The 22,623-nt window shown below is 48.3% G+C and overlaps 1 protein-coding gene across 1 annotated transcript in view; it reads left to right on the top strand.

Moving 5' to 3' along the window:
• Window positions 1-22,623, top strand: part of LOC147706990 (cytochrome P450 2K1-like) — a 528,089-nt gene that overhangs the window by 492,711 nt on the left and 12,755 nt on the right. The window contains exon 8 of the mRNA XM_086926217.1: window positions 8,624-8,765. Within this exon, the coding sequence (XP_086782343.1) occupies window positions 8,624-8,765 (142 nt within the window). The remainder of the gene's footprint in view (window positions 1-8,623; window positions 8,766-22,623) is intronic.

Raw genomic sequence — 22,623 nt, 5'->3', positions numbered from 1 at the left:
TGGGAGCTGCCCAGTACCTTAGTACGTTTGATCTAACGTCGGGGTACTGGCAGATCGCCTTAACTGATGGGGCAAAGGAGAGGTCAGCATCATCCACACCAGATGGGCTCTACCAATTCCGGGTGATGCCCTTTGGGATGAAGAATGCCCCTGCCACCTTCCAGAGGTTGGTCAACCAGGTCTTGGCTGGACTGGAGGATTTCAGTGCCGCCTACCTGGACGACATCGCAGTGTTCAGCGCCAGCTGGGAGGAACACTTGCGCCACCTCCAGGAAGAGTTGTTGGCCCTGCGCAGAGCAGGCCTCACAATCAAAGCCAGTAAGTGCCAGATTGGGCAGGGTTCTGTGGTGTACTTGGGGCATCAGGTAGGGAGCGGCAAGGTGGCCCCCCTGCAACCCAAGATTGATACCATCCTGGCTTGGGAACCGCCCAAAACCCAAACTCAGGTGAGAGCCTTCTTAGGTCTCACGGTTTACTACAGGAGGTTTGTCAAGGATTATGGTAACATCGTGCACCCCTTGACTTCGCTGACTTCCAGGAAGCAGCCACAAATTGTGATCTGGACTGACGCCTGTCAAACGGCCTTTCCCTCCCCGCTCCCGCCTCCCAGCTGCTCCGCCCCCCGCGCACTTGGCCATATATGGCGACCGTGCGACGCAGGTGAGTGTGACCTAGTTCTAGGACACCCCCGCGCCGCACGGCCACCAGCTGCTGCGTGTGCTTCCCTGCCCTTCTGCCTCGCTGCCCGGCTGCCGCGTGACCACGCCCCCTCCTTCGAGCAGCGTGGTCCGTGCTTGCCGCTTCTCACCCTGGTGTCATCACTGTTAGTATTATTGTAAATTGTGTTATTTTTCACTTCTGTTCTGCCTGTATTGCCTGTTTTGCTGTTTGCTGTCCGTGTAGCTGCCCTCCGTCTTCCCTCCCCGCTCCTCGCTTCCCGCCACCGCCGCTAACCCCGCCCCTTTTTTGCCTTCTGTACCCTCCCCGCTCCTGCCTCCCAGCTGCTCTGCCCCCCGCGCACTTCGCCATATATGGCGACCGTGCGAACGCGCAGCGGTCACGCGCAGCGGGCGCGCCGATTGTGCGCCGAAGGCGCGCCAAAGGTAAGCCCGTCTACGCCCGTCCGCGCCTGGACCGCGCCCAGTGCCTGGACCCTTGGCCCACGAGGACCCCGACCGACCCGCCTGACATACACCGCCGCCACCCTCATCGCACTCAACACCGGCCGATTCCCAGGATGCTACCGAGCCACCCCACGTCGCTCCCACAGACCCTTCAGCTGTCACGCCTGCAAGTTCACCTGCATCCGGACCTGCCCGTCACAAGCACCTGACAAGCCGAACACCAGCAGAAACCACCTCAAGTGCATCCTCCTCAACACCCGCTCCGTCCACAGACACGCCATCGAACTCTGGAACCTCCTAGACACCACAGCCCCGGACGTTGCCTTCCTCACGGAGACCTGGATGAACGCCTCTTCAGCGCCTGACATCGCTATAGCCATCCCTGAGGGCTACAAGATCACCCGGAGGGACCGCACCGCCAACCAGATGGGAGGAGGCATCGCCATCATCCACAGGAACACCATCCATATCACGACCAGCACCGACAACTCCCTAACCACCGCCGAACACCTGCAACTCCAGATCCACACCGACCCGAAGACCACCCTCAGAGGCACCCTGATCTACCGACCCCTGGGACCACGCACCCAATTCAGCAAGGACATCGCCGACTTCGTCAGCCTGCATGCCCTCCCCTCCGCTGACTACATCCTCCTGGGGGACCTCAACTTCCACCTGGAGAACAACAACGACCGCAACACCAGCACCCTGCTCGCCAACCTTGGACTCAAGCAGCTGGTGTCCACCCCCACCCACCTCGCCGGACACACACTTGACGCCGTCTTCTCATCCAGCACAGACATCGCCTTCAGCCACGCCACAGAACTTCACTGGACGGACCACAGCTGTGTCCACTTCACCTTCAAAAGAATGACGATCCACCACCACCAGCAACAGGTTGCCCGTCGAAGCTGGAACAAGATCACAGCCGACCAGCTCGCCGCCTCCCTGAGCCAGCACCCTCCTGCCAGCTCAGCGAACCCCAGCCAGGCCGCCGACAATCTCACGAAGTGGATCAGCAACTGCGCGGACGAACTCGCCCCTCTGAGGACCCCGCCCAGCAGACCCGGCAGCAAGAAGGCTCCATGGTTCACCAACGAACTCAAGAGCTCCAAGAAGAACTGCCGAGCCCTCGAGAAAGTCTGGAGAAGGGAACCAACACCGGACAACATGACCACCCTCAAGCTCGCCACCCGGAAGCACCACCAACTGATCCGCGCCGCCAAGAAAACTGCTTTCAAGGACCGGCTGGACAACAACGCACACAACTGGAAGGAACTCTTCAACATCGTGAAAGAGCTCTCCAACCCCAGCGCAGGAAACAACGACATCAACCCATCGCAAGACCTCTGCAACTCCCTCGCCTTCTACTTCCACAACAAGATCGCAGACATACACAACAGCCTCAGCATTCAACCGATGCACGCCACGCCCGCAGGAACCCCACCCACCACCACCCTCCGCGCCTGGACTCCGATCAGCACCGAAGACACCGTCCGCATGATGAACTCTGTCCACTCCGGATCTCCGACCGACCCCTGCCCTCACCACGTCTTCAACATGGGCGACGCTGTCATCGCGCCCCACCTGCGGGACATCATCAACACCTCCTTCAACACCGCCACCTTCCCTGTGAGCTAGAAGCACGCCGAACTCAGCGCTCTACTCAAGAAACCCACAGCGGACCCCACCGAACTCAAGAATTACCGCCCCATCTCGCTCCTCCCGTTTCCAGCCAAAGTCATTGAGAAGACCGTCAACAAGCAGCTGGCCGCCTTCCTCGAGACAAATGGATCCCTCGACCCCTCACAGTCGGGCTTCCGAGCCAACCACAGCACCGAGACCACCCTCATCGCTGCCACCGACGACATCAGAGCCCTGATGGACAATGGAGACACAGCGGCCCTCATCCTCCTAGACCTCTCCGCGGCATTCGACACGGTCTGCCACCGCACCCTAGTACAGCGCCTCAGCAACGTCGGAATCCAGGAGAAGGCACTGGATTGGATCATCTCCTTCCTTGACGGAAGGACACAGAGAGTCCGCCTACCACCGTACAAGTCAGAGGCCACCAAAGTCATCTGCGGCGTCCCTCAAGGATCCTCGCTGAGCCCCACCCTCTTCAACATCTACATGAGCCCCCTCGCGGCCATCGCACGCCAACACAACCTCAACATAATCTCCTATGCCGACGACACCCAGCTGATCCTCTCCCTGACCAACGACCCCGCCGCCGCCAGAGCCAATCTGCACGAAGGGATGAAAGATGTAGCCGAGTGGATGACGACCAGCTGCCTGAAACTGAACTCAGACAAGACGGAGGTCCTCATCCTGGGCCCCTCGCCCTCGGCCTGGGACGACTCCTGGTGGCCCCCCGCCCTGGGCACCGCACCCAAACCGACAGACCACGCACGCAACCTGGGCTTCATCCTGGACTCCTCCCTCTCCATGACCAGGCAAGTCAACGCCGTCTCCTCTGCGTGCTTCAACATCCTACGCATGCTACGGAAGATCTTCTGGTGGATCCCCACCGAGACCAGGAAGACCGTCACCCAGGCCCTCGTCACCAGCCGACTGGACTACGGCAACGCCCTGTACGCCGGTACCACCGCCAAGCTCCAGAAGAGACTCCAGCGGATCCAGAACGCCTCAGCCAGACTCATCCTCGACATCCCACGAAACAGCCACATCTCCGGACACCTGAGGGACCTGCATTGGCTCCCCGTCAACAAAAGAATCACCTTTCGTCTCCTCACCCACGCACACAAAGCCCTTCACGACCAAGGCCCGAGCTACCTCAACAACCGAATCAACTTCTACGCTCCCAAACGCCACCTCCGATCAGCCAGCCACGCCCGCGCCGCCTTCCGCCGCATCCGAAGAGCGACGACAGGAGGAAGATCCTTCTCCTACCTGGCCGCCAAGACCTGGAACTCCCTCCCGACCGACCTGCGCCTGACCCAAGACCACCTCTCCTTCAGGAAGAATCTGAAGACCTGGCTGTTCGAGCAGTAACGCCCCCCCCCTCCCCCCCAAGCGCCTTGAGACCCTACGGGTAAGTAGTGCCCTCTATAAATGTCTTTGATTGATTGATTGATTGACATCCTGAAAGCTGCAATGTGCACAGCACCTATACTCCAGGCACCCGACTTTTCGAAAGAATTTATTGTCCAGACGGACGCTTCAGAACATGGCGTGGGGGCTGTTCTAGCTCAGGTGAATGAAGAGGGCTGAGACTTGCCTGTAGCCTTCATCAGTCGGAGGTTACTTCCCAGGGAAACGAGGTGGAGTGCGATAGAGCGAGAAGCATTTGCTGAGGTCTGGGCGCTGAAGAAGCTGAGACCCTACCTGTTTGGGACTCACTTCCGGGTTCAGACAGACCACAGGCCCCTCAGATGGTTGATGCAGATGAGGGGCGAGAATCCAAAACTGTTGAGGTGGTCCATTTCCCTACAGGGGATGGACTTCACGGTGGAACACCGCCCTGGTACAGATCATGCCAATGCTGATGGTCTGTCCAGATTTTTCCGCCTTAGTGATGAGGACTCCCTAGGTCAAGGGTAGTTCTCCCCACATTTCAGCTGGAGGGGACACGTGTTAGACCTCATTGACTTGAGTCTCTCCTCCATTTTTTCTGTTTGCCTCCACTGTTTTACGATGTTTTGCTGGATAATGCTTTGGGCACTGTGCCACTGCTGATCAGTGCCACGGTGCAAGTGCTCCCTATGTTAAATTGATGTATCGATTGAATTCCATGTTTGGCTTATTTGGTTTACTGTCAGTCCCTAGTCTAGTGCACCAGGAGTGCCGGGGCTTGTAAATACAAATGCCGCTCGTGGGCTTGCAGCACGTGTTGTGCCACCCACCAGAACGGCCTCGTAAAAGAATGTCTACGGGTCGGTCATTGCGAGACCTACGTGCAGTCTGGTACTGTCACGGTGGCTGCGCGAGTACACCTACTTGCCAGTCCCGCAAACCTTCCCTTAACTTCATGTTAGTCACCCCTATGGTAGGCCCACGGGCAGGGTGCGTTGTAAGGATAAGGTAGGACACGCCTGACCAAGTTGGCATGTCCTAATAGTGAATTACAGCCATCTTCTTTTTCACTATTGTGAGGTAACCTGCTCTCCATTAGTTAGAATGGGCCGCCGGGATTATTAAGGCTATAATCCTAGCTGGCTCAGGGAGCGTGGTGCAATGTCGAGTTTGGTATCCCTGAACTCGGGGTTTAATTACGCATCCGTTGGTGTGGATGGTTTTTGGACTCTGGGTTTGAAAATAGCACTTTTAGAAAGTGTCTATTTTCTTGTCTAACCATTTCTGGTTTCTGCTGGTTTTGCGTGTGTGTGACAGGAGCTGGGTGGCTCCAGAGGTCTGGATGAGTCACTGTCGGATGAGTGGGACATTTGCGTTGAGAGCAGGGGGAGAGTGGTTGCTGATAGCCTGCCCTGCCTGATACAATGCTGGCTCCACCTCCTGCCAAGCGGCTGATGGCTCTGTGCCTGCCATGGACGATCCTAGCCCCACCTCCTACCAGGAGGCCGATAGCTCTGCTCCTGCCAGTGACAATGCTGTCTCCACCTCCTGCTGGGCGTCTGAGGACCCAGCCCTGCTCAGTGAATAGACCAGGTGCTTCTGCCTGGCTCCACCCACAACAGACCCAGGATGTTGGGAAATTCCCCTGCATGGACAAAGGGATCAAAGCCAAAAAGGGGTATAAGAGAAGGACCCCTGAACCAAGAATTTAGATCACTTCTGACAAGGAACCCTGAAACCAAGGACAAGAAGCCTGCTGATCCAAGGACTGATCCTTCTGCCAGTGTGCTGTTTGCTGGGGGGAATCCTGCAGTGCTTCTTTATTTTTGCCAAGGAACTAGGAGAGAGGAACTGTGTGTGTACTCTCACGCTTGCTAAGAAAATCTCCAAGGACTGGAAGAGTGCCAGTCACCTGTTGAAGTCACAGGGCTAAAGGACTTCATCTGCTACAAGTGCTATTTGCTGGAACCTGTGACTCCAGCGCCTCTGAAGGACACCAGCAATCTCGACGCAGACGGACGTCGCCGAATCCAGCTCGACACCGTGAGTGACGGCTCAAGTGTCCCGCTTCCTCGACTCCGGCCGCCGGGCCTGAGCGACGCCAGCAGCAACGCCAGTGAGTAGTGAGTTCGGCTCCAGCTCCAAGAGACCTCGTGTCTGCACCGCTGCTGATCGCATCGACCTCCTGCCCTCTCGACACCGTGAGCGCTGCTCACTCTTGCAACGGCATCATCGTCAACGACGCCTGCTGAGGCCTGATCGACACCGAAGACGCGACACCGGATCGCTCGACGCCGCTGATCATCGTGTGCTTCATTTTCCTAAGGTACTGTGTTGTTGGGGGTCCGTGTGACTCTGGGCTCGACGTAGCGCTCCTCGCGGTCGACGCCGAACCTTTGGATTAACTTTGCCTCGACGTCGTGTAACTCCTGTGTGGGTTAAATTGTTTCCAAGAACTGTGTTTCCAAGAAGAAGAGTTGCTTTGATACGAAAAGACTTTGTGCTAAGAAGAAACTACGTTTGAACTATTATTTTCCCTTCCAAGAGTATTTATTAAGATTGTGTATATTTTTGTCGTTATTTGGTCTTGTGCTAAGCCTTATATAAAAATCCTTATTTTTATAATACTACTGTGTTGTGTCCATTTGTAGTGTATTCACTTTATTACTGTATGTGGTCATAAATGCTTAACACACAGCCTCTGAGATAAGCCTGTCTGCTCTGCCAAGCTACCAAGGGGGTGAGCAGGGGTTATCAAAGGGTGTGATCCCCTTGCCCTGACTAGAAAAGGTGTGTTCCTATTTGTCAGAAGTGTATACCTCTGCCAACTAGAGACAGCCGGTTCTAACAGCGACTATAGAGATATTTTTCTTTTTCTTGGGAAACAAAGTTGTCATGTTTATGCGGTTGCCAGAAACAAATCCTTTCTTGTTTATTCGAGAAGGTTTCTAGTGACCTCTGAGCTAGCCGGCACTCACAATTAAGTAAAATATATTTGATAGAGACCTAGTAGACCACAGTCCTACGTCTAAATCTATAGGATATATTACTCCAATATGCAGAGCCTTTTGGGAATATAGGAACTACACTATAACTCTAAACTGGGCATGTGGTTGAATGGCCATACCCCAACGGCCCTTATTCTGTCAGCTAGTCGAGGAGTATGTCAACAATGGAGATGGAGTAGTCTACGTCACTGACATACTGAAAGGCACTTGTCCCAAAATCGGGATGGCAGACCTTCAGTTTGGCAGAGACGGTACTCTGTTACTATTGTGATGGAGTACCCTCGTCAAATGGTGAATATTGTCATTCTTATTGCAGTTCCCACATACAAGATGCTCAGTTGAAGGAGATCCAGGACAGTTAATTTTTCAGGCACTTCATGAATTTCATGACTTCAGTTCTGCTCCGAGACTTGGGTTCAGGATATTTCACAGTTTAGAGCCATGAACTCCAAGAGTTATGCCACCGTGTTTGATCTGAGTGAATACTCTTTGGGTAATGAGATGTGCAGATGCTTAGCATGGGATTCTTTTTGTAATGTAATGAAGTGTCAGTCTTTGTAAGTATCTCAGGCATTAGTCTTATTAGTACTTTATGACTATGTAAAGTGTTTAATCTTGATCCTGGCATTTACTGGGAGCTATTGGAAAGCTTTCATGACTTGCTTCTTGTGGTGACTCCTCTTGGGGTTAAGACAGAATGTGACTGCCTCGTTTTGAAATTTGCATTATGACAAATAGATTTCTGGGAAGGCCAGTCTATAGATTAGTGTACCGGTGATATGGTTAAAGGACAAGGATGCTGTGTAGAAAGGAGAGTTCCAGGTTGATTCCCTTGACCAGTGCATTCATTTTCTTAGGACTCAAAGGGAAGCTCTACATCAAAATGAGTCACTAATTCCTGGAATTCAAATAAATGAGGGGTAGGACAATCAAAGGAAAAGAGTTACTTTCTGTTCTGGAGAACACCAACATCTTAGTCTTGCTTCAATTCAGACTAAGGATGTTCTCACTCCTACAGATGAGTATGTGATTCAGCTACAAGGAGATGTCTGTAGAAATGTTTTCAGCTGGAGATAGATTTGAGTATTATCAGTGTACATGTGTGGTTTCAGTTTATGTTGACCTAGGAGTTGAACCATTAGTCTTACATAAAGAACATGCTAGATAATGAACCTTGCGGTACAACTCAGCATACTAATCGAGAAGATGATTCAACTGACCGTATTTAAACTTGCTGACTGAGGATGTAGAGGAAAGATCTACCAAGTCTAGAATATGTTAAAAAATGTTAGTATGTTCCTCAAGCTCCTCAAACATTATGTTGCAATTGGTTACTGCAGTTGTGTTATTGCAATCCCTATACACCCAGCACCTTAGAGAAGAAGTTCAATCCATATTTAGTTTTCTTCATATATCATTCATGATGTATAATATAAAAAATGTCTTCTTTCATAGGGAACTGCCGTCACTGTTCTCTTGGCATCCGTCTTACAAGACGAGGCTCATTTTGAAAAGCCAAAGGAGTTTTATCCTCAGCATTTTCTTGACTCAGAGGGAAAGTTTTTAAAGAAAGAAGCATTCATTCCTTTCTCAGCAGGTAAGATAAATTAAGTACATCGCTCCTTCTGTACACCAGAGATGGAATAAGTACTAATGTGTGGTATTGTATAAAATACAAGGAGGTTTCTTTCTCTGTTATTTTAAATTGTCAAAAGCAGAATTGTATGTGCAGTAAATATTCAGGTTGAAGAAGGCCACCAGCCAATGAGGAATAAATAGTCTGTACATTATCTTATACATTGAGACAACATGTTCCAATCAGAAATAATTTTGTATACAACATTATGCATCCAGTCTCAGAGTGGATGTCAACCACCCGCCATCAATATTTTCTATAAGGACATAGTTCAACTCATAATTAGTTAACCCTAAAAGGACCATGTAGAAACATAATTATTCACACCTAAAACCTAAAAAAGTATATAGGTGGGATAATACTAGTAAATGTTTCATTGTATGGGTACTGCTTTCTGGTTAGCATAAAAAGCATGCAAATCCTCACCCAAATGAGATGACTTGCTACATATAAGGGTTGGCCCTCATCCTGCTCACACAAGTCCAGGATAGGCCTTGTTGAGGCTTTTTTTATTCCCCGCTTGTGAAAAACTGCCTCTTTCTTATTAGTCAAACCCATTTTTATGTGAAGTGATGCTGCTGGTTTTTTGCAATCCTAGAAGGCTATAGCATATGGTGTCCAAAATGCAGCAATGGTAAGGAAATTCTAATACCATCACAGACTACATTACTACTGCATCGTTCACAAGTGTGACCAGGCAGACATGACTCCAGGTCTACTACAGTGGCCTGGCTGCTGCATTTTAAAACCTGCAACCGACCTGCCAAAATAACCCTTTTACACAGGAGATAGCCTTGCATAAATATTAATAATTCATCTCTATGTGGGCCTTGTAGCCCAGAAGTCAGGGTGCCTAGAATTTAAAAGTAGGACAGGACATGTGGAAATGTAAAGTTAGCAGGTCATTACGCTGATTAGCATCTAAAAGCTATTTGTACTGTAGCAATGCTGACTGACCAATAGAAGAACACTGGGAAGTGTGGGATATTATTTAATTCTGCTATCTCCGGTTAGGGGTCAGATTGAAAAATGATTGAACACCTATTTTTAATATTTATTAAAAGCCCAACCTAATGGAGAAGTCAGATTTCTAACAAATATTAAGCAAACATAGGGGCATATTACCAAGGAATAGCGATATTTATCACAAAATGCGATTAGCGCATTTTTTTTTTATTGCTGCCTATTGCTGGATATGTTAGCGGAGAAAACATGCTATTAGCAACGTTTTTCTCCATTATGCTAAAATATCCAGGGATAGCGGCGAAATGCGTGAATATCGCTGAGAATACAGCGATATTCACGCATTAGCGACAAAATGCTCTTAGCCATGTTATCCACCTCCCATTGGATAACATGGTTAAGAACTGGTCTGGGCAGGTGTTAGCATTTGGAGATATTCGCGCTTAGCGCGAATATTTCCATCGCTACGCCTGCCTTGCTAATAGTCGATAGCTGCGTTAGCGACTGCTTTCAGTTGCTAACTGGTTGGGTACGCCCACTTAGCATGTCATTAGCGATAAACATCGCTGACATGCAAAGCGGGCCCCAAACCGCTCACTATTGCCTAAAAGCTGCCGCTAACATCAGTTAGCGACAGCTTGCTAATAGGGCAATAGAATTATTGCCGCTTAGCGGCCAAAAACGGCTGCTAAAGCGGCTATAATTGCCTATCGCCCTGCTTGATAATATGCCCCATACCTTTTAGAAATATGCAGATTTCCTGTCTAAAGCGCCTGGGAGTTAATTTACATTAGCCCTCCAACTGTAGCCCATCCAGTAAATAGTACCTTTAGAACTGTGAAAATTGCTTCCAGAGCATGAGACGAAATGCCTGGGTGTGGGAAGATGTTTTTGATGACCTTTCTGGAAGAAGAGTTGGGGTCAACCAAGGAGCTTAATATATTTCAGAGGGGCCTTTCCCTTTCATTGCAAGCAAATGTTAGGTGACACACGGAAAGGTTCTAGCTTCTAGCATTTGTACTCCCAGTTGTCAGGCACCAGCCCCATGGGGTGAGGGGGGAGCTGCCCCCAGAACTTCTTTGAAGTAACCAAGGAGGACAGGACTGCTCATGACCCTGACCACATATCTGTGTGTACGCACAGACTCTGCACAAGAAGAGAAGGATTTCTCCATCTTGGATTTTGAGAGTGAGGGGCTCTTTAGGAAAGACTGTTTTCAGTAGGGCAAATGGGAGCTGTTACAAAACTGGGTAAAGTAACCTCTGGGAACCTACACCCCATTGGTTATGGAGGGGCTATAAGTTAACCCATCCTCTAGAGAGTGTCAGGCATAAATGTGGCATCCCCTGGCACACGCTTCAGAACATTGTGGACCTCTGGAAGAACACAAGAATGAGTTAACCTTTTGTTTGCGACCTATGATGAGTCAAAAAGAATTGGACCTACTCCCACTTGTACCAAGGACTATGAAGTGGACTCCCAACATCAGTTGGATGACCTCCTGTGTGGCTACAGTGACATAAGAAGCTGCAAGAGGCTCAGATGGCCAGTAGTAACTGGACCTGCCTTTCCTCATTTTGGTAGAATGTGGTGCAGTGAGTTTTGACATTTAAATGTTGTCCTCTGTGATGGGTCAAACTGGACTTCTCCTATCTCCTCTTGAAACCTGATATGTAGGCACCTTTTGGATTCCAATCCCTCCAGAGTCCTGGGACAAACCACCCCATCCTCTCCCCCAAAGGTGGGAACCCACAGAGCTAGGACATTCTCTGCAACAGCAAATCAGGTTCCGTTGGCCCTTGAAGAGAAGGTGTCCAGCCTCGGATACCCAGCATCAGATACTGCTGGAGCCTTGTAAGTATCCAACTGGTAAGAGAACTTCCCTGGGCACGAAATTCGAATTTCTCAAACTTTGAGATTTTGCCATGGAAACCAACAGCTTCAGCTGAACCCTATCCAACTCTTATCTGACTTTGTGTGGACTTCCTCAGATACAGCCTGCTGCCTTACCCCGCTCCAGGTTTTTGACTTCCTGAAAAAGACAAAGTTCCAACTAAAAATTTCTGACCAGGTCAAACTTGTTTGGTGAATCTAACCCGCCATTCATTACAGTTGACCTGAAATCACACCTAGGTGCCCGTCTACCGTGACCACTGACTAACATTGGCACTTTGAGTTTTAGGGTGTTATTTTTCCCTAAATCCTTAAAAATCTATATCTCATGTCCCACTTATTGAATTTTTGCCTTTTTGGTATCATACTGTTCATTAAATCATATCCTATTTTCTAAATTAGAGTGGGATTTTTATTGTGATTTCGACTTTTCAATTATTTTGGTATTTCTAAATGCTTTACACTTTTTCTTTAAGTTAAGCCTGTCTGCTGTGTGCCGTAGCTCATGATTAAATTACTGAAGCCTTTAACTGGATCGAACAGGATAGTGCCTATATTACTTGTGGTAGACCCCTACAAATATTAAACGACTTTCTCAGACTGCATAGAAGAGCTGTTTTAATATACTATATACTGCCATAAAACCCACCCTTGACCTCAGTGATAAGCGGTTCATGCCTCCACGAGAGGCCGTAAAAGGCAGTGTGTGCTCTAGTGCAGTCTGGTAGCCATCCCATGTCAGAGCTCTCATCCACACATGTGCAACTCCTTACACTGCTGCCTGCAAAATTAGCTTTTTTTTAAACCAGAAAGGTCCCTGCTTGTGAAACCTACCCCATGCACTGTTCCCAAGCATATTGCCCAGCCTTGAATCTTGTCCCATTACTAGGCGAGAGGCACTCCATGCATCTCTGCTGGATGACCTGCCCTTTAATGGTGAGGCATTTTGCGGCTGGAAAACAGCCTAATTATGCATGCTGCTGGTGTAGAGTCTTTGCCCTGCAAAATCAGCAAGGCAAAATCTGAAAACTTAATTTGCCTTCACTGACATTTTAGATTTCACCTATTAGCCTACTAAAATCATGTTAGGTTTTAGGCATGCCAAGATTTTTTTCCCTGGGTCAATCAATCAATCAATCAATCAGGTGTTTATGAAGTGCGCTACTCACCCGTGAGGGTCTCAAGGTGCTGAGGGGGAGGGGTGCAGCTCCGGATCAGTCGTAGAGCCAGGTCTTGAGGCTGTTCCTGAAGGTGTGTATAGTGGGAAAGCGTCTGATGTTGACTGGGAGCTCGTTCCAGTTCTATGCTGTGATGTAAGAGAAGGCTCTTCTGCCTGCTCTGGTTCTTCAGATGCGTGGGGTCTCTGCCAGGGCGAGGTCGGTGGAGCGGAGTTTCTTGGGTCAGAAGGACAACTATTTTGTCTCAACCAGTATTCTATATGAGATGATCTGCCAGACTGGAGAGGGAAATCTTGTGATCCTCTTGAGCACAAATGAGACAGAAAATGTAGCCAAGAAAGTTGATGGGGATTTATTGAGTTCCAAAGATATGATATCATTAGGCTTTCCTGTTTTCAGTTTCTATTTTTGGTAAATTCTGTTGGGGTTTTTCAGTGTTTTCAGTTTCTTCAAAAACAGTTGTTATCAATGATTACACATTTTCACGTCACTAAAAACAACAGAAAAAGTGTTTTCCGGTGTTTATGGAACGTTTTGCTTTTATTATTGCTTGCTTTCTGCACTGCAAGAACATTGTATTTAGACAGTGTACTTATAGTGTATATGAGGTCCAAATAGATTTTTGCTAATTCATCTTATTGTAGTACACCATACAATACTTCTTCAGTGAGTCTTTGGGTCATGTGCGCTCGCTCTTTCCTTCCCATGTAAACTTCTGTGAAAAGGCCCTCTCAGCATTCATAGCCCCTTCGGCTGAGAACCATCAGCTAAGGGACACAGTTGGGATGACTCTTTCTTTGATGCCACATAAAGCACAAAATGATAAATATTTGCGTTTTAGGTGTTGTGCATAAGAAAACAGTGCACCAGAAAGGACTAAAAAGTCAATAGCATCCCTCATTAATTATGAAGATTGTAAAGATGTGTTCAGGATACCAACTAACAAGTGTCAAGGATTTCCTACAGGGACTCACTTCAGTTTGGGTATCAATTTTGACAGGTTACCACACAACTTTTTTTATATATGTAGCTGAATCACTGCAAATACAAACAATATCACTCCAATATTTGTTGAACTTGTGAAGAACTTTTTTTGCAGAGCATTACAAGTGAAACCGCATTACATGTTTTCCAAAAGTCTGGTGTCATGTTTTCACCACTATGCCAGATGATTGGTGATATATATATACTTGTCACTATACCTTGCATTGCATGTTTAAAGCCTGAGGTGTTGGCAATTCACCTACTATCAATACTGACCCCCTTGAAACTATGGTATGATGATGTTAAGGGTTTTTACCCATTCTCTGTGGGTAAATGTGATGACACATATTAGGAAAGATTTTTATGAAACCAAACCAGCCATTTTACCTGTCAGTGAAAGAATCAAATGCAGCTAAAATATAAAATATGAGTTTGATATTTCCTGATTCTCTACAGTTTATAAAATAATTAAACTAGACCTAAACCATGAAACTAAACCTTGCATCTTTAGACCAAAGGCCACAAAACTGAAAAAAGTAAAAGGAAGAAGAAACAATATTTTAGTGGCATCCCTAAAGAACAAAACTCAAGCAGAATAATGTTAGCCAGTCTTTCTTACTGCTAGCTTGTATAACAAAGTTACATTGCATTTACCCCTTCAGGAAGAAAAAAATTACTCTTTCACTCTCTTTTTCCTTTCTTTCACTCTCTTTTTCCTTTCTTTGAAAGGCATTTAGTTTGTGGTTGTCCATGTGTTTTCTCAGTGTTTATATGTTTTGACCAGTGAGGGCTATTTTTCTTTCAGTGGGGTTTTATCATTTATTATAGGTTTAAACCTAAAACCCCACAGCCTAGATATAGTTCCTAGGAATCATCATATCATAACGGATATCCCCAGTGCTAACACGCATTCTTTAGGAGCGTGGATTGCTAGGAGTATGCCCATGGAGACTTAGGCAAGAGTAATTGCATGGCGAAGTCACTGTCCAATCATACCTGTAAGCCTTGGAAATTACAATTTTACTCTGCCCAGCATGGCTCCAAGGGTGGATCTTCCATTAGTCTACTTTTTACAGGGTGCAGTATTATCTTGGCTGTTGCTTTTGCCCTCAGGCCACGCTAGTTACAGAAGACCAGATTCTAGTCTACAAGAAAGGAACATCAGCTTCTGTGATTCCTCTGGTCTTTCTAGAAATTATGTGCAGAGAATCATATTCTCATATTAGAGAATTTTTTTCTATGTTGAGGTTCTTGAGTACTCATGAAAAGACTCCAGTTTTATACCGCGTCAACCAGACTGGAGGAGGCATCACCATCGTACCCAGAGACACCATCCGCATCACAACCAACTCCGACGACACCCTCACCGCCGCCGAACACCTCCACTTACAGATACACACTGACCCCAAGACCACACTCAGAGGCACCCTCATCTATAGACCCCCGGGACCGCGCACACGATTCAGCAAAGACATCGCCGACTTCATCAGCCCACACGCCCTCCTCTCCGCTGACTACATCCTCCTAGGGGACCTCAACTTCCACCTGGAGAACAACAATGACAGCAACACCACCACCCTACTGGACAACCTAGCCAACCTCGGACTCAAGCAACTGGTGAACACCCCCACCCACTACGCCGGCCACACGCTTGACCCAGTCTTCTCCTCCTGCAAGCACATCTCCTTCAGCTGGAGAGCTGAAGGAGATGGAACAAGATCACCGCTGACCAGTTCACCACCTCCCTCAGCCAGAACACCCCTGTCTGCACAACGGACCCCAACGAAGCAGCCAGCAACCTCACACAGTGGATCACCAACTGCGCAATTGACCTCGCACCACTGAAGACCCCTCCAAGCAGACCCGGCAGCAAGAAAGCCTCTTGGTTCACCGACGAACTTAAGGACTCCAAGAAGAACTGCTGCACCCTCGAGAAAGCCTGGCGGAGCGACCAGACCACAGACAACATAACTGCCCAGAAGACATAATTCAAAGAACTTCTGGACAACAACCCCCACAACAGCAAGGAACTTTTCACCATCATCAAGGAGCTCTCCAACCCCAGCGCCGTAAACAATGACCTCACTCCCTCACAAGACCTCTGCGACTCACAAAGTGGATCAGCATCTGCGCAGTTGACCTCGCCCCACTGAGGACCCCGCCCAGCAGACCCAGCAGCAAGAAGGCCCCATGGTTCACCGACGAACTCAAGAGCTCCAAGAAGAACTGCCGAGCCCTCGAGAGAGCCTGGAGAAGAGTCCCAACACCGGACAACATGACCACCCTCAAGCTCGCCACCCGAAAGCACCATCAACTGATCCACGCCACGAAGAAAACAGCATTCAAGGAGCGGCTGGACAACAACGCACACAACAGCAAGGAACTCTTCAACATCGTGAAAGAGCTCTCCAACCCCAACGCCGGAAACAAAGACATCACCCCATCGCAAGACCTCTGCAACTCCCTCGCCTCCTTCTTCCACCCCAAGATCACTGAAATACACAACAGCTTCGGCGCACCAACCATGCACCCAACCACCAAACCAACGCCGCCCACCATCACCCTCTGCGCCTGGACCCCGGTCAGCACCGAAGACACCACCTGCACGATGAACACCATCCACTCCGGATCCCCTACCGACCCCTGCCCCCACCACGTCTTCAACAAGGCCGACTCCATCATCACACCCCAACTCCAGGACATCATCAACAGCTCTTTCAACACCGCCACCTTCCCAGAGAGCTGGAAGCACGCCGAAATCAGCACCCTCCTGAAAAAACCAACAGCGGACCCCACCGACCTCAAGAACTTTCGCCCCATCTCGCTCCTCCCTTTTCCGGCCAAGGTCATCGAGAAGTCTGTCAACAGACAGCTTGCCGCCTTCCTCGAGACAACTGGATCCCTTGACCACTCGCAGTCCAGTTTCAGAGCCAACCACAGCACCGCACCCGCCCTCATCGCAGCTACTGAAGGCATCAAATCCCTGCTCGATAACGGGGAAACGGCGGCCCTCATCCTCCTGGACCTCTCCGCAGCGTTCAACACTGTCTGCCACCGCACCCTAGTGCAGTGCCTCAGCAACATCGGAATCCAAGAGAAGGCTCTGGAATGGATCACCTCGTTCCTCACCGGAAGAACCCAGAGAGTCCGTCTCCCCCATTCAGATCAGAGGCCACAGAAGTCATCTGCGGCGTACCACAAGGATCATCACTCAGCCCCACCCTCTTCAACGTCTACATGAGCCCCCTCGCAGCCATCGCCCGCCAACACAACCTCAACATCATCTCCTACGCCGACGACACCCAGCGGATCCTCTCCCTCACCAACGACCCCTCCACCGCCAGAACCAACCTACACGAATGGATGAAAGACGTCGCCGAGTGGATGAAGAACAGCCGCCTGAAACTGAACTCAGACAAGACGGAAGTCCTCATCCTGGGAACATCACCCTCTGCCTGGGACAACTCGTGGTGGCCACCTGCCCTGGGCATCACTCCGAAGCCGACGTACCAAGCACGCAACCTGGGCTTCATCCTGGACTCCTCCCTATCAATGACCAGGCAAGTCAACGCCGTCTCATCATCATGCTTCAACACCCTGCACATGCTCCGCAATATCTTCCGATGGATCCCTACCGAAACCAGGAAGACGGTCACCCAGGCACTCGTCACCAGCCGACTGGACTACGGAAACACCCTTTACGCCGGTACCACAGCCATACTTCAGAGAAAACTCCAACGCATCCAGAACGCCTCCGCACAACTCATCCTAGACATCCCCCGACACACCCACATCTCCGGCCACCTGAGAGACCTGCACTGGCTCCCCATCAGCAAGAGGATCACATTCAGACTCCTCACCCACGCACACAAGGCTCTCCACGACCTGGGCCCCAAATACCTCAACAGCCGACTGACCTTCTACACGCCCACCCGACAGCTACGATCGACCATCCTCGCCCTCGCCGTCGTCCCACGCATCCGCAGAAACACCGCCGGAGGAAGATCCTTCTCCTACCTGGCAGCCAAGACATGGAACTCCCTCCCCACCCACCTCCGGCGAACTCAGGACCATCTCTCCTTCAGGAAGCAACTCAAGACCTGGCTTTTCGAGCAGTGGCGAACCCCTCCCTCCCAGCGCATTGAGACCCTCCCGGGTGAGTAGCGCACTATATAAATTGTGATGATTGATTGATTGATTGATTGATTGATTGATTGATATCCACACATACAGGATATTTAATTTGTGTCCCTCAACCTTTCCACAGTAAAAAGTGGAGTGCATTACCGAAGTGGAGTGATTATAAGAGAGAGGACATGTATAAATAAAACACTCTAGGGAAAACTTGTAAAAAACATGCGCTTCCAAATCTATAATCCACTATCATCAATCACCAATTTCTTGTAACTTACCATGCATGGGGCTCCATGCTCATATAAGGGTTGGTTTACATTTTGGGTTAAGTGGAGTTAATTATCTATCCAGAAAACATGAAGTCAGCCCTTCATTGAGCACAGGACTTTTGTCTTCTACACCGTACTCAAGATTGTAACAAAGATTTGCTTCCTTGCAACAGCACATGAATGCTTATTTCCTAATCAAATTCCTTCTCTTCTGCATCTGCCTGTTATACCTTCCTTGATTTCTTACCCTCCTCTTCAGTGGAGAATGCACTTCCAGCCCTATTGTACATAGACGTATATTAGAGAACCTCATTTATCTACTCCTTGCCTAGCCATTTTTACCTGCCCTTCTTTAGTGAGAAAAAATACAATATGGTTTTATGGTATGGACATACTGATTGTCACTGTTGTATTTCTAAATAAAATATGCATCTTTTGTTGCAGACCCAATGTGACACTATACCCTAGCTATGGGTTTCTTCTTAGATTTGACAGACCTGGTCAGATCACAGAGCAATTCCTTTTTCTTTATTAGCGTTATCTGCACATATTATGGCTAATTGACAGACACATAAGGCTCCTATTGGAGATTACCATGCTACCATACACATACAATTAATCTCCCTCCTGTCCTATGCCTCGGCAGTACCAACCTAATTCCGAAAAGAAAACATCCGCTTTTTCCTACAATATTTTCTGAAACAAATGCCTGAATCATTTGACCAAATCAAAAATTCTCTGATTCTCACTGTCCTACTCACACATTTTCCTAAGTTACCTCATACCCACAACCATCAATCACATCTAACATGTGCTTTCTGATAACCATAATACATATTTTACTTTTGCAAGTGGTGTAAGAATAAAACTATTTATCACCATATTAGAATGACTGTCAAGCACTATTCATAACTTACTACCTCTACCACAAACTCCTCAAAAATCTCTAATAACAAAGAAATCTTTCAACTCTACCCTCCAATACTTCTGATACCTGTGATCTCACTTGTAATTTACCATATTAGCTACAAAGCTCATCCACATACTAAAAACTCTTGATCCATCTATCACAAGTCCGTTGTGAGCCTAAGAGCCCTCAGACTTTCAAGGCTCTACTCTGCTGAACCTATTTATTGAATCACTCCTTCAAATTTGGCAATTCACTCTCATGTCCAGATCTGCTGTGGTCCTGTCTCTTGTGAAGATAACATAATGCACACCTAGAGAAGGTCTGTTAAGTTCTCTTCTTGATTACTCAAAGAAAGGGAGACTCATCCAGGAAGCCACATTTCTGACCAGAAATAAGTAGTATACTTGAAAGGTTGCAAGTGGCTCCATAAGAGAATTCATTTAGGAGGAAAAAGACACAAAAAGTAAAAAATACCCCAGGCGATCTTGTTATGCTTAAGTAAGGATAGCATTTAATTCAGATGTAGATAAGTTAAACATCAAGCTCTGCCTGATGTCAGAGAAGAAGAATAAGGATATCCAGTCAATCAAAGAGAAAATCAGGAGGAACATTCAGAGACAAATGTAGTAGTGAGTGGGATATGGGCACTGTGACACACGCAATACGCATTACTGCCTCCATTAAATATAATTCAAGCATGATCTGACATCACAGGAAAAGACACAACTTAATCTAAATTAGGGAACCTGAGCCAGAAATATCTAGAAGCACTTCACTTTTGGAAATTACAATTAACAAAGCGTGTTGCGGGGTGTAGAAATGGACTGGACTGCCCCTGTGCCCCCTGCTTGGCTATGTTGCGGTGAGCGCCGGCGGGGTGATCGGCTAACTGTAAGAGGCGATGGCGTCCAGCTTCAGGACCTGGCACACGCCAGTGAGCAGTGTGTGCAGTGGCAACTCGAGGATCGACTGGTCCCTTGGGAGGATGGCTCTCAATCTCGAGCACCACTTTTTGCTGGTATGCCCGACGTACAGGGAATTGCTGTACCCTTATTTCCTGAGACGCCCCTGCGGATTACCGATGTTCTGGGAGCCCTGGGTGAGTTACGTGATGCCCAATGTGCTGTTGTTCGAGACCTGGAGGACCGGCTGGACGCTATTTCATCCATTGTGGTTCCGACCGACCAAGCTTGCCTGTGAGTGCTGGTCGCTGCGCCACACCCTATGCCCCATTACTGCGGATTGCCTATTCAGCTGTCCACAGTTGCGCTGCTGGCACAGGATCCTGCCCCCGCCGTGTCGCTACATGTATTGGCCGGGAAGACGTCTGATATTCATGGTCTCATGCGGCGGCGTGGGAATCTTCCCCAAAAGCCATGCCCGGCAGCTCCATTGTGGTCTACTGGTGGAACTTGCTATCTTCCCCTGAAACTGATGCTACTGCTTTGGTTGACTTTTCTTGGCGGACTAATGCTGCGTGTTCTTCCTCCTGGTACGATTGTAACATGCTGGGCTTCGTGTTGGACAGTCCATGGCGGTCAGCGTTCTACTCTGCTGAGGTCGTTTCGTCTGCCTACCCCACCCAGGATGGCTATCGCGCAGTTGGACTCTGTTGGCACATTGGACCATAAGGGGCTGGGTTGAGGCTGTTTATTTCTTCTTTGCCTGCTGAAGTTCTTATTGCTGGAACTATAATGCACATACCGGGGAGTTGGGTGTTGGTTCTGTATTGGTCTTGGGGCCTGGGGATGGGCGGCCGTGGTTGCGCACGTTGATTGCTTTGAGTATACTCGCTTGGCCCTCCTCCGCTATTATGGAATTCTTTTTCTTTTCTCTCTTCACTTTGTTTCTGCATTTTGGGTACTCTTTTTTGGGCAACAGGCACACTGCTAGGGGGGGGGGGGGGCATAGCCTCTGCATGCGTGTAGGGTGGGGGTCTTCTTTGGTTCGCTTTTGTTTCTATGGGCCTTGTTTTTCTCCTTTGTTTTATCCCTTTCCTTTTGCTTCTTCCTGGGTCAGTGGGGTGGTTTGGTGTTAGATGGGTAGCGGCTGGCGTGCATGCTTTGTGCTTAATCATCCTGTTGTGCTATCCCTGTGCCGCCATTTTGGCTATGTTTACTGCTCGTTGGATTTTATCTGATAGACGTTGCCCGCTTACTTCCTAGATGGACTCTATGTACACTGATCCTTCTTAGCTTCTGTATCTCCTTATATATTACAAAATATTTTGAAAATTAACCTTAACTTCTCCTGATACTCGGTGGCAAGTGGAATTTAGTGTAACACACGTTGAATGCTTTTATGTACTGAAGTGCTACTGGGTTGAAGTATATTTTGCAACAATGCTTACAAAAGTTTCGAGGCCGGCCAGATGGTTGTAGGCCCGTATTTGTTCTCTGACAGTGCATAATGAAGGTTTTCAAAAATTAAAAAAAAAAAAAAAGCATGTTGCTTCCATGTCTTCTAGCTCATAGTTATGACTTGGCACAGGAGGAAGAAGCCAAGTTTGACATCATTGACCTAATGCAGAATCTTCTCACCTACCATCTTGCCCAATGCTTCTCGTCGTTTGAGGAGTGCTCTCCAGGTGACCGCAACATTGGAAATACCAATGCAGTCTAGGCTGATCAAGCATCCTACAACATTCTGCCTGACTGTGTGATAATCGCACTGCCTTATTTTATTTTAAATGTATTTATTTATAAAGTTTTGTATAGCGCGAACGTGACACTAGTGGGTAACATTTGGTCTGGAAAAATGCCACAAAAATAACCAGGAAATACATGTGTGACAACCAAATAAATCATAAAGTATAATAGGATAACACGGATTGGTCTTGAATAAAGACAGTAATAGGAGGGACAATCCCCATAGGAGTTTGCTGGCTATATATTTTCAATGTGGCCGTCATATTGTCTTAAGGTAAAAACTTTGTTCTGTAGAAAAGATTTGACTTCTTTAATGAAGGAGGAGGTAGTTCCATATCTTGGGTGCAATAGCCAAGAATGCTCTGGCACCCATTTTCTTTGTGTGAGTTCATTGGGGTTTCAGAAGCAATGTGAGCGCACTTCGTGAGGATCTGCTGCTCCCAGATTTTTCTAGTTTTTGAGCCAGGTAACTGGGAGTATTGAGATATAACACCTTATGTGTCATGCAGGCAATTATTAGCTGGATTTTTGCCTTTGTATGGTAGCCAGTTTAGTGATTTTAGATCCGGTGAGATGTGTGCTCTTTTTTTTGTTCCAAGGACAAGTCTGGCTGCCGCGTTGAGGGTTGCTCTTAGCGGGGCTAATTTGTATTGAGGTAAGCCTCCTAGTGTAGCACTACCATAATCCAGTCTGGGTAATACTAGAGCTTGGACCGCTTGTTTTAGGTCTTCTTGTGGTAGATAGGGTATAAGTTTCCACAGAATGCTTAGTTGGTAATTTGCTCATTTGGTGGCTGCGCTGATATGATCCTGTATCTTTAGATGTTCGTCTAATTTGATA

This window comes from Lissotriton vulgaris, chromosome 6, assembly GCF_964263255.1.
Source record: "Lissotriton vulgaris chromosome 6, aLisVul1.2, whole genome shotgun sequence".
NCBI lineage: Eukaryota > Metazoa > Chordata > Amphibia > Caudata > Salamandridae > Lissotriton > Lissotriton vulgaris.
This window is presented reverse-complemented; position numbering and strand designations above follow the sequence as displayed.